Source organism: Colossoma macropomum, unplaced genomic scaffold (assembly GCF_904425465.1).
Source record: "Colossoma macropomum unplaced genomic scaffold, Colossoma_macropomum, whole genome shotgun sequence".
Classification (NCBI taxonomy): domain Eukaryota; kingdom Metazoa; phylum Chordata; class Actinopteri; order Characiformes; family Serrasalmidae; genus Colossoma; species Colossoma macropomum.
In genome coordinates, this window is record NW_023494791.1 from 659,720 (window position 1) to 672,419 (window position 12,700).

At 41.9% G+C, this 12,700-nt stretch overlaps 2 protein-coding genes across 2 annotated transcripts in view; one reads left to right on the forward strand and one right to left on the reverse strand.

Annotated features, from left to right (window-relative positions):
- LOC118810079 (signal-induced proliferation-associated 1-like protein 2) overlaps positions 1–5,959 on the reverse strand; it is a 183,621-nt gene extending 177,662 nt beyond the window's left edge. The window contains exon 1 of the mRNA XM_036573604.1: positions 5,827–5,959. The gene's annotated coding sequence lies outside the window, so the exon portion shown is untranslated. The remainder of the gene's footprint in view (positions 1–5,826) is intronic.
- A 2,527-nt stretch (positions 5,960–8,486) lies between these two features.
- Positions 8,487–12,422, forward strand: map10 (microtubule associated protein 10). Its single transcript, XM_036573605.1, has one exon. The coding sequence runs from the start codon at positions 8,571–8,573 to the stop codon at positions 10,821–10,823; it is 2,253 nt and encodes a 750-aa protein (XP_036429498.1). The 5' UTR covers positions 8,487–8,570; the 3' UTR covers positions 10,824–12,422.
- The last annotated feature ends 278 nt before the right edge of the window (positions 12,423–12,700 follow it).

Sequence of the window (12,700 nt, forward strand, 5' to 3'; positions counted from 1 at the left end):
CTAGAGTCAGAGAACCTATTAAGGAAAATAGCTTCCATTCCAATTCTAGCTTCCATTCTTCAGTGGTCATGTAAATGTGAAATATAACTGTTTCTGACACAAACACACACAAATGGAACAGCTGGAGCTCAGGAAAGCAATAAAAGACAAGAAAGTGAGGATACAAGTCCTTTAAAGTGCTCCGAGGTAGAGCAGAGAGCATACATCAGTCCGCCGGCTTGATACGGTCAGCACCCCTCTGACTGTTTGACACTGCTGGTCCCCCCTCAGACCACCCAGATCACTGTCCTGCATACAAGCTCTAACTAGTTAGTCTCCTCAAACAGATTTTAAATACAAATATTACAAACAACCCAGACAGCAAGAGGATAGTGGGCCACTGTCGGCCTACTAACGGCAAATCTGGTGGTCCACTGGTGTTTTGCTCAGCGTTTTTCCGGGCGGTCCACCAGCGGCTAAGCAGAGTATTAGACAAAATTCCACATATGATCACTCATTTTCCACTCACAGTCCAATTTACTGATTTTTGCTTCCTTTCTTTATATTTTTTGTGCATTATTTCATTAAATAGTTTTAATCCAGCTCAGTGTCAGCAACATTTTCTATAAATTCATTTTACATCAGGCCTAGTCATTTTTTTTTATCTCTCAGTTGCTTGTAATATTTGTCTAAGGTTATTTTCTAAAATAAAAGTCTCTGTGCATTTAAAACCTGTTTGAGGAGATTAAAAACTAGTTAGAGCTTGTATGCAGGACAGTAATCTGGGTGGTCTGAGGGGGACCAGCAGTGGCAAACAGTCAGCGGGGTGCCGCCCTTACCAAGCCGGCGGACTGATATATGCTCGCTATCTGGGAACTGAGAAAAAATAATGACCAGGCCTGATATAAAACGACTTCACAGAAAATGTTGTAGCTGTCTGTGCTGGACTGAAATTGTTTACTAAACTAATTTACAAAGTGTAACTAAAGAAAGGAAGGAAAAATCAGTAAATTGGACTGTGAGGGGAAAATGAGTGATGATAAGTGGGATTTTGTCTATTACTCTGATTAAACACTGGTGGGCCGCATGAAAAAATGCTGAGCAAAATGCCAGGGGACCACCAGCTTTGCCATCAGCGGGCCGACAGTGGCCCACTTGCTATCAGGACTGTAACTGTTATCGTGATCGTGACATATTACGCTTATCTGAGAATATCATGCATATCAGCACCTAAACAAAACAGAACAACTGCCTGTTTCATCACAAGCAGAGCAGAACTAGACCTGTTCAGTTGTATTTAGTGCAGCAGACTGCTGAACACTAATCACTGTATTCATGGTTCTTCACAGTACGTTTAAATGTGGCACTACTGGTTCTGTTTTTTCCTTTTCCAACGAATGAAACCTCAATAAATACTGAGATACATACTGTGTATTGTGATGTTATATTTTGGCCACTCCTGCTCTGAGCTGTGTCTGGTCTTTCAGCTTCGGTGGAAAGTGGAGCAGTTTGTTGTGGTGAGGTGAGGTGAAGAGGACGCACGGCACGAGATTATAAAGCATTCAACTAATCCAGCTGTGATTTATTCTCCATATTTTAACAATAGCTGTTCTGCCTGAAATTTCTTTTAGGCTTCAATTTTTATGGCTCAAAAAGACGAAGCTTCCAAATACAAAACACCAACATAACAAATGAGTACTGGAGGATTCGAGCCCTCGTGTATCTGCATTCAGTTAGTCAAGTCCTAGACAAAACAGCTAAATTCCAACAGCGCTCAAATCCGTGACTTGGTCATTCTCCAGCTGAATGTCCTGTATATAAACAGTACATTGTTATTTTTTCTTTCGGTGTCAGAAAGCTAGCCGCGGCTCTCAGCAGAGTTATTTTTAAAAGAAATCCCCCTCAACAAAGTTTTATTTCCCTTCATTGTGCAAGACCCTGTAGAGGCTTCTCATGTGAACCAAACATCCTTCTGTACTGACCATGTCACAGAGCAGGAAAGGGGAAGAGATACAGTCCTGCAGGCAATAGGACATCACTTATTCTCCCAGGAGATCAGCAATGAGGAAGTCTAAACACAACAGACAATGAAACGGCCGGACCTTCTAGTAAACAAACACAGAAATCTGCCATTTAACTGGGCCTAAAGTTAACAAACCACTGACCATGAAAACAGTTAACTGACAAATAAATAAATGTTCATCGTTTAAAAACAAACAGTTTCAGTTCCTTTCCCAACAAATTCCACCTGTTAAAATAGGAACCATCACTAAAGCTGAGAAACGACTCTGAATTGTACACGACGTCCCAATAGGAAACTGGTTCCTAGAGAGGCCTGCCAAAAAATGAAGAGTGCAGCTGGATGTTCTATTCAAGACCTTTACAACAAGACGATAGTAAAACTGAGCTAATGACGCCTTTAGAGGGCGGCGCTGAGCGACGTTTGTGTATTTGATGTTTCTTAATGACATCTTTAGAGGGCGGCGCTGAGCGACATTTGTTTATTTGATATTTGTTTAGTTCATATTTGATTATTTGATATTTGTTTATTTGTTGTTTGTTGATGATGCCTTTAGAGGGCGGCGCTGAGCTACGTTTGTTTATTTGATATTTGTTGATGATGCCTTTAGAGGGCGGCGGTGAGCGATTATGAGCGACACTTCAGGCTTGAACTGTAATAGCTGCACACAGTGAACCAAAGAAGACAATTTAACTGTTAATCACAATTATATCACCATCAAATGTCCACTAAAATGTAATGATAGTGACAGACGTATCTGATATCCAGTCTTCTGAGAAATGCAGGCTGTTTCATTTCGGACGTCCCCAACAACACGGACGTTTCTTGGTTAATTAGCTATGATACGAGCCACGCGAGGACTTGGGAAGGTTAGCAGTGCAGCAGACACTGTTCTAAGTCATCTGAAAGATAACAGCCTCCGGCTGGATCTGAGCTGCAGGAAAATCAGCTCCCCTCAGTCTTTTGAGAGGCACAGCGCGGAACGCTTTATATCAGGCACAGTTTCTACCCTCTACTCTGAAAGACAGAGCGCTCGTGGCCTCTGATGTGTTCTTTACATGCTGATCCAAATAACAATGACAGCTCAATGACAACGTGGAACCGGAGGGGGTTCTTCTTCAGAAACAGAGAGCGCTGTTAGTCTTTCTTCTCATCAACAGGAGGACGCCTTCCAAACCCAAACCTCACACACAGTCAGTATAAATAAAGTCCCAGTTAGTACAGTGATTTGACTACAGTGCTGTTTAGTGTAACACACAGCGCCAAACAGTGCAACATTAAAGGGCCCATATCCAGGAAAACGGTGCGGAAAAGAGTTTGATGTACTTAAAGACTCAGAATGTAGTGTCCACTCCACCGTCTGCACGGTTTATATATGGAAATTTAAGCTGCAAATACAGTCACTGCTTTTGTGATGTCACAAAAACCAATATATTACATTCAGGCAACAGCAGTTCTGCTCCGCCCATTAATGTTAAAGCTATAAGGAGTGTTTCAGTCACATACAGACACACACAGACACACAGACACACAATCACACAGACACACAGACACACAATCACACAGACTATAAGCGGAAGATATAAAATAAAAGAAAAATATAAAAATAATATGCATAAAGGAAATGGTTCTTTTTAGATCCATGAGTTTTATATAGGACTATTTGCATGGTGAAATGGTTCTTTGCATGGTGAAATGGTTCTTCAGGGAGAACGGGTTGTACGTTTTGAAAATGGCTCTACGTAGCACCAAAAAAGGTTCCTGTATTCTCACGATGTCAAGCTTGTGTACCTTTTATGTACACTCTTAAAAAAGGTGGTTCTTCAACGGTTCTTTATTAAAGAAAATGTTTCTATATAGAACCATAAACACTCAAAAGAACCATTGCATGATTAATGGATCTCTGCATCGCAAAATGGTTCTTCAGATGGATGTAGAATGTGTTGTGTGCTTTAAAAATGGTTCTATGCAGCACCACAAAGGGTTCTTCTATTTTTACAATGTCAGGCTTATATACGTTTTATATACACACGTATAAATGATGGTTCTTCAAGGGTTTTTAGTAAAATGGTTCTATACAGAACTATGAACACCCAAAAAAAACTCTTGGCATGATAAAAGGGTTCTCTGCATCGTGAAAGCGTTCTTCAGACTGATCGAGAATGTGCTATAGATGGTTCTATATAGAACCGTTTTGAATAAGGTTCTATATAACATTAAAAATGATTCTTCTATTTTTATAAATGTCAGGCTTGTATACCTTTTATATACACACCTAAAAATGGTGGTTCTTCAAGAGTTCTTTAGCAAAGAAAATGTTTCTACATTTAACCATGAACACTCAAAGAACCTTCTGCATGATTAAAGGGTTCTTTGCATCATGAAATGGTTCTTCCAATTGATGGAGAATGTGGTCTACATGGTACAGAATCTTTCTGAAAAGCGTTCTATTTATCACCAAAAAGGTTCTATTGCTTCCTTTAGACTGAGAGAGAATATCTTGCATACAGTTCTATATAGCACCAAAAAGCGTTCTTCAATTGCTACGATGTCAAGCTTGTTACAACAGAAGAACCCTTTTTGATGCTCTAGCACCCATTTTCAAAACATACAACACATTCTCCATCAATCTGAAGAACCAATTCACCATGCAAAGAACCATTTAATCATGCAAACGGTCCTATATAGAACCCATGGTTCTAAGCAGAGCCATTCCCAAGGATAAATTCCCCTTTAGTTACTGTCACACTGAAACATTCCCAGTTTTCCATGCCTGGATCAGGTGAACAGACTCTTTGTGCGTCTCTTTGTCTTATCCAAGCAAGTCGTTACCGTGATTACAACTAAAATCTGGATCACGTGACCAGGTGGGGCTTCAGCAGGTAGCCCACCAGGCGTGACCCAGCCTCAGCCAGAGGGAACCAGCAAGCATCATCTCTGGTTTGGTTACAAGATCACTTGGTTGACCTCCAAGGCCCAACAACCTCAGCAGATCTCCAACAGTATTCCAGAACGTGGGAGAAGAGCCCTCTAGTGGCGACTCAGCTCCATGCCCGACCCTCTCCACTACAAAGGCTGCACATTGTTACCCATAAAGCTTCTCTTAACTGCTCACAGCTCAGATTTCTTGCTTTTAAGTGTGTGTATGTGTGTGCTGGCAGGCTGAGCTCTTCATGCTGGGTGTCCACACGTCTTACGACTGAATAAAGAAGTAGAAAAATGTATTTGCACGAGTAAAAAACAACAAAAACAAAGTGATGCTGAATATAAACAACTTCTATGATCATTAGAAGTGGGATGCTGGATGCTCTTAAGAAGCTTTAAGCATGGATGGATGTTTGCTACTCTTTACACGAAGCTGAAGTTGGCTTCTTGTTGGAATTTTCCGTTCCACCTTAAATGGTGCAGCAGTTACATTCTGGCGCCCGAGGCGCCAGAATGTAACTGCTGCACCATTTAAGGTGGAACGGAAAATTCCAACAAGAAGCCAACTTCAGCCTCGTAAAAAGCTCCTTGGTGGAGAAAACCCTCAGCAAAAGAGCTCAAACTCATATTCTCCTTTTTATTCTGCAAAATAATAAATAAAATAATAATCAATAATGATAATAACAGATCTAACGCAGGCTTGAGCATCACGCAAAACAAAAGACACGCTGGCCAACACTTCAGAACAAGGCGAGCAGAAGCACTCAGCTGTTTTAATTCCAGGGTTTTGGACCTTTTCACGCCACGACAACAAACAAAAGGTAACTTTCAGCACCGCCGCGCTTCACTATCACTGCGCGGATGCTGCCTGAAGGGTCAGCTGAACAAAGAAGTGGCCTTACCTTCAGCATCACAGGCAGGAGTGACCACGCAGGGTATTATAATTCCTTTAAATGTGCCACAGCTTGAGCGGAGTAGGCTGGCAGCCCCTCCGTCCTTCCCTCACTTCCCTTCCCTTCCCCGCCGCGCACTCCATCCGACTGATGCCGCTTCCCTTCCGAGCCCGGAGCCGCTCCGAGGCTCCACCTTCTCTACTCCAGTTCCCGCGATGATTCGCTGAAACGACGCCAGACCCCCAGAAACACTCGCTCAGATGTCTGTTACATTCCACCTGAGCTGCGTTTAATAATGCAACATAGCGGGGAGATGTTATTAAAGGGCAACTCCACCCATTTTCCAAATTTTCCAACATGTCTTTACAGTGGTGGTGATAGGAACCAGACGTCGACATGACTACAACACAAATATAGACATTTTATTTACTATCCAGAACCACCAGTGAACCTACACGAGTCTTCTGAGTCTATATGGAATGTTGATGATGGAAAATAGTGGAAAATCGTAAATAATAAGTTTTCTTTGGGGACTATTTTGCCTCACTTTTAGAGGTGGACGTCTGGTTCCTATCACCACCACTGTGAACAGTTCTGACTCGGTAAGTTTCTCTAGAAGCTCCTTGGTGGAGAAAACACTCAGCAAAAGTATTAGTGTATAAATAATAATAAAGTGTGGCAAAGACTTAGTAAGGCATGGGAACAAGATAGTTAAGTCATGGCCACAACATAAGGCATGGGAATGAGATCCTAATGCATGGCCACGACATAGTAATGCATGGGAATGAGATAATTAAGCCTTGGCCACAGCTTAATAAGGCATGATCACATTCCCACACCTTACTAAGTTGGGCCACAACTTATTTATCTTGTTCCCACACCTTACTAAGTCGTTCCCGCTCCGTAGAGCCCATAGAGCTGCTGCTGATATCCAGTATATATATAAATAAAGGGGACCACTCTGTATTAACGCATGGGAAAGAGATCTTAATGTGTGACCATCACTTAGTAAGGCGTGGGAACGAGATCATGCCTTATTAAGCTGTGGCCAAGGCCAATTATCTCATTCTCACACCTTACTATATCGTGGCCATGCATTGTTTTTATTTTATGGGATGTCAGCAGCAGGGCTCCGCAGAATGACTCTGTTTACATCTTAACTATTTAATCACGCAGATGTTTTGGAAAGTTGGTGGAATTCCCCTTTAAATAGCTAGCTAGCTATAGGCTAATGTTAAAGCGGGAATTGAGCATAGTTCAGTGTCTGTGATGCAAACAAAGTGACTCAGGGTGGTTTGTTGTGAAATGGTTTATGCTAGAGAAATGTAGTTACTTTATTGACTATTCAAGCTTCCTCGTGTTGTCTGAGTGTGTGTGTGTGTGTTTGAGTGTGTGTGTTGATGGGAAAAAACCTGCCCTGCACCGTGAATGGATTTTTAAAATATTTGTTAGGAGCAAAATCTTCTCAAAACTATCCTAAAACAGTGTCTCAGTCATCAGGCAGTGAATTCATAACCATTTCATGTAGGAACTTTCTGTGAGGGAGCTTTTAGAGGTGGACATCTGGTTCCTATCATCACCGTCTTTCTGTCTCTTTATGTTTTGAAGTCCCCCTTTAAAAGGAACATTTTTGGGCCAAAACTTTCTCAATACTGTTAAGACTCAGACATCAGGTTAAAGTAATAAGGCCCACTTCCCACCAAACAAAAAACACCCTCTTATCAAAATAATGACGTATTTCCTGAAAATATTGATTTAGCATTTTCAAATAATGACGTACTTTCCTGAAATTGAATAACACATCACTTTAACATAGTATCTCAAAAGCAATTTAGAAAAAAGTCCATTTTTAAACTAATTATTTGAAGCTAATAAGACATTATTTAGGAATATTAAGTCAATATTTCAAGCTATTACTTCAGACTTTACATCAATATTTAAAATATTTTATGCCAATATTTGCAGAAAATAAGTCATTATTTCGAGATACCCAATATTTTCACATATTGCTGCCAGAACAGAACAGAAGAATAGGCTACCATGTTAACACAGTTACAGCAAGTAAAATCAAGGCATTTAACATTAAACAAAATTTATGGTAAAGATTAGAGCAGATACAATATGTAAAAATAATCGTTCTATTTTTATATTTTATAATAAATAACATTAGTAGTAAAGATTAGAGCAGATACAGTATGTAAAGTCAGGATATATTACATTAAATAACATTCATAATAAAGATTAAAGTGGGTAAATTATGTAAAAACAGGTCATTTTACATTAAATATCATTCATAATAAAGATTGAAGTGTATACATTGTGTAAAAATAGGACATTTTCATATTAAATAACATTAGTAGTAAAGATTAGAGCAGATACAGTATGTAAAATCAGGGTATATTACATTAAATAACATTCATAATAAGGATTAAAGTGGGTAAATTATGTAAAAACAGGTCATTTTACATTAAATAACATTCATAGGGAAGATTAAAGCAGATACAGTGTGTAAAAATCATTAAAATTTACACTGAAAAACATCCGTAGTAAAGATTAAAGCATATAGACTATCTAAAGTAGACAGTCCATGTTCGGACTACATTTCCCATCGACCCTTGCTGCCTCATTCCGTATGAAAACGCGACCGCGCCGCTGTTGCTAGGAGATAACGGGATTCAGCGCTAAACTAGCTGTTTTATTCAGATTTATATCGGATTTGTCGCGCAGAGCCGCTCGGCTGGAGAGCAGAGCGCATGGCGGGCGCTCAGACTCTGTTCTCCTTCGAGCTGTTTGTGGAGAAAGTTCGCTTTGACGCCGCTGGGAGGGTAAAAGCCGATGAAGCGCAGCCCGCAGTCGGAGTTCGGCTGCTGGATTTCCCAACGCTGCTGATTTACCGCTCGGAAAATCTCCAGTCCGAGCCGAAACTCGAGCCGGGAGGTTTGTCAGAATCCAGCGGGGACAGTTTTTGCTTCAATAAAGGCAAATCGTGCTTGTTTAAGATCAGTCTGGATTCTCTCCACAGCCAGCTCTGCAGCGCTCCTCTGTGCGTCATGGTGCTGGATGTAAACAGTGAGATTCCCAAACTGTTAGGAAGTTCACTGATCTCCCTCTCAGATCTGACGGGCTCTGTTAAATCAGCCGTGGAAAAACACGGCATTTGGACTCCAGCAGCTCATGGGGAGAAGTTTAGCAGTCGTATTTTAAACCTCATGGGTGAAACTATAGGAACTATTTCTCTTTCCTGCAAAATTGTGAGTTTGGGAGCGAGTGCAATTCCTCACGTCTCTGAGAGCGAGGCCTGTGGAGCTCCTCCAAAGCCAAACAACACAGAATGTGCCCCAGCCGAGGGGAATGTAAACAGTGGAACCGATGAAATTCAGCCGCCGGGCGCTGACAGCCGTGCTGGAGATGTTTCGCAAGCAACAGTAAAACCGTCTGGAACAAAAACTCTTCATGCTGCTACCCAAACTGAACATCTCAGACAGAAAGATGCAACATCTCTAGATGCCCAAGTGAAATCTGACGAACTGTGCGGCGCTTTTTGTCCTCCTCCTCTGTTTTACAGCGCCAGCAGGGCGAAACGACAGCAGAGTGCTGGTTACAGGATGAAAGACCTTGAGGAACATCTCAGGAAGGTGGATCTCCACGGCGAGGATACAGACGATGGGAGTGAGTCTTTCCAAATGGAACCAGCTCCTCAAAAACCAATGAGGCCCAAAGAGGTCAGGTCACCTACGAGTTTGGGCCAACAGCAAAGTCAAACTGTGCCGTCCGTCCTCACGGATGCTGTCAGGCAGCTGCCTCTGCTCAATGCTCTTCTTGCTGAACTCTCGCATCTTAGTAGCCAGATGCAGCAGCCGTTATCAGGCCACCCGGTAAACTTCATGTCTGCACAGGAAAGCTCTCCTAGTTCAAGGAAACCGCAGACTGAGAGTCTGAAACCATCTGGACCTGGATGTAGACGAGGTAACCTTCCAGGCCGCGTGCCTCCTCTCATTTCTCTGGCGGATGGAAAAAGCCACCATGAAAGGTCACGGCCAGAGCGCAAGCTTAGGTACGGCTTAACTCACAGCTTCCGCCTCCGACTTAAGCAGATCAAGCCGGGCACGACGAGGCACCGTGAGTGCACTGAGGAGCTCAAAATGAGAAAAAGATCTCCCAAACCTAAACCAGAGCATAGCCAGACGTTCAACACATATTTGGATGCATCTGGTGAAACACTGCCCAACAGGTCACGTTCACAAAGGAGTCCAGCTCCTGGCAAGCAAACGAAGTCACCAGCGGTGAAAGACGTCCCTGATAAGGCAGACAAAGAGGTGCAAGTCCGCGTTCCCAGTGCACTCGGCCAAAACATCGACCACAAAGCGTATGACTCAGTGAGCAACAGCCAACCTCATGTAATTCAAACCAGCCCTGACTTTCGGAGCTCCATTCAAAGTGATGGAAAGCCCTCCAGTCCTTCTCACAGCTCACTTTCCCGTCATGACAGTCCACAGCCAGATGACTACCAGGATGATTTCACCAGTCTGGACCCCACTGATGCATCACCAGACCCTCTCAGCAGTCCTGAGCCATACAGACCACCAAGAACACGAGTCTCCAGTTGCAACGTGAGCTCGGACAGCTCCTCCCAGAGAAACAAACCTCATCCCGTTCCGGTTAAAGCAGAGACGTCTCCAAAACGGTCCCTCAGAGCGACCCACTCGATCAGGCCTCACCTTCAGAACTTCGCTCGCAGTACATCATCGGACGACAGCTTCTCTAGAACTTCTGGACAGAGAAACTCTGAGTCACATGGCAGTTCGCTGAAGAGTCCAACAGCGTCCAGGATCTTTGAAACACCGGTGGGAGAACGCTCTCAACGCTCTGAAGACTCCATGTTGGAGTCTGTGTCCTCCACAGATTCCGAGGAGCAGAGAGATGAACTGGGTTCTCTGAGCTTTCAGAATAAATATCGACCCATCTCAGAGTTGGTGGTCAACAAGCTACCAGGCTACACTCTCTGATTAATGATTTATTTCAGCTCTGCCGTGTCTGTGTGTGTCATATTAACCGTTTCAGTTTAGTGAAGTATGTAATGGATTTGAACATACAGCACTGTGCAGAAGTCTTTAGGCACCTGTGCTCATCATGTAAAGCCTTTGTTCACAGCAATAAGTGCATTTTGCTTGTAAAACCATCATTACAATATATGCAAATAAACAAAACTTGGCTCCCAGTTCCTCCTGGATGCCTCCAGCCATCACATGGATTCATTCAATTCCATCAGCAGCACCTGATTTAATTTAATGAAGCACTGATTAGATAAAACAGGTATTGGATGATATCTATAAATAATACTGGGCTTCCTCGAGGAGAGGTTTGGAAACCGACAAACAAACGTATTGACGTACATAAACATTGACATCACTTATGTTAAATTTATTTGTATTATTTTGATCAGTGCTGTATCGTTTTAAAGAGGGCACCGCTGATGATTTTGGACTGAACTGCTGTACAAAGCAGGTTTGAAAGATTCATTTATTTTATATCGAAATTGAAAAATGGAATCTTGCAAATTGCAAGAGCTAAAATATTATTAATACTCTGTTTTATTCAACATTGTCTTAAAGGGCCCATATTTAACATTTTCTTGTAATGTCATGATTTGTGTGGATTTATGCAAAGTTTTTTTATAGGAAAGTCTGGTAGTTTTTCCCAGCCATGCAAGACCAGACTCCTCTGTCTCTGAAGGAGGAGAGACTAAAATACTCCAAACTGAAGGTCAAATTAACGTTTCAAACACAGATTTTAAATCACTGATAAAATCTGACAGAAACTTCATAAATATTTTGTAGTGTTTGGCTCAGTAATTTATCAGGTTGTTCTGGCTGCTGAGGTTGCACAGGCTTTCCCCACTCATGCCACAATATCTCCGCTCGCAACGTAACCAGCAATCCGATTGGCTCTTTTTATTGAAGGGCGGGACTTTCTCCACAATAGGTGCCATGTGGAGCGTTATGAGTGTTCTCATTCATATTTCAACCAGTGAACCAATTTATAACGTCTCTGGTTTCAGTAGCACAAACAGTCCTAATTCATTATTACATGACCATATTCCCATCTCTCCTTTTGTCACTGTGCCTTTAAGACTGAAATATGTAAATGAGCTCTGTTCAGATTGGCTGCTCTGTATAGCACCTCGTTCAAAAGGCAGAGCGAACTGAAACACTCCTTATAACTTCGGCAGGAGTGGGCGGGGCTAAACTGCTGTAGGCTGGATAGGTGGGCATATGTTTTTCATTGCACATAAACATTGAATTTTAAAGAGGCTGGTTTTCTAGCTTGGTTTTCATATGCAGACTGTATGGTTTGGGGACTGAGTGATATGTTTCATAACCTAAAAAACACAGAGTTTGCAAACTGGCAGTTTTTTCTCAAGCTCAAAAAATGAATTTGCTGATGCTCTTGAGAAGAAAAGACCCAGAGCGGAATTCACTGAAAATAACCACTTAGATTGCAAGTAGATGCCCATATTGTTCAGATCTATCACTATATGAGTAATACCTTTGTATAATTGTTAGTAAATTGCATTAAAAGATGAACACTGATGGTTACGCGGTTGAGACAGGAGGTCTACTGTATGCTGTATGTACTGCAGTATGAAGTCTGTTGTTTGTGTTTGTTTGTGTACACTATGCTACATGAACACATTATAATAATTGTGCAGAGTGTCAATCTTACCATCAGCATACATGATTAAACTAAGGCCACTGCTAACTTTTGGTGACCCTAATTTCCTGCTGCACTGTGTCTATGAAACTGGCATTGGCAAATTTTTATAAACAAGAGCCTTGTTAGTCTCTTTTATACCATCAGAATTTCCATTATACACACACCAGTA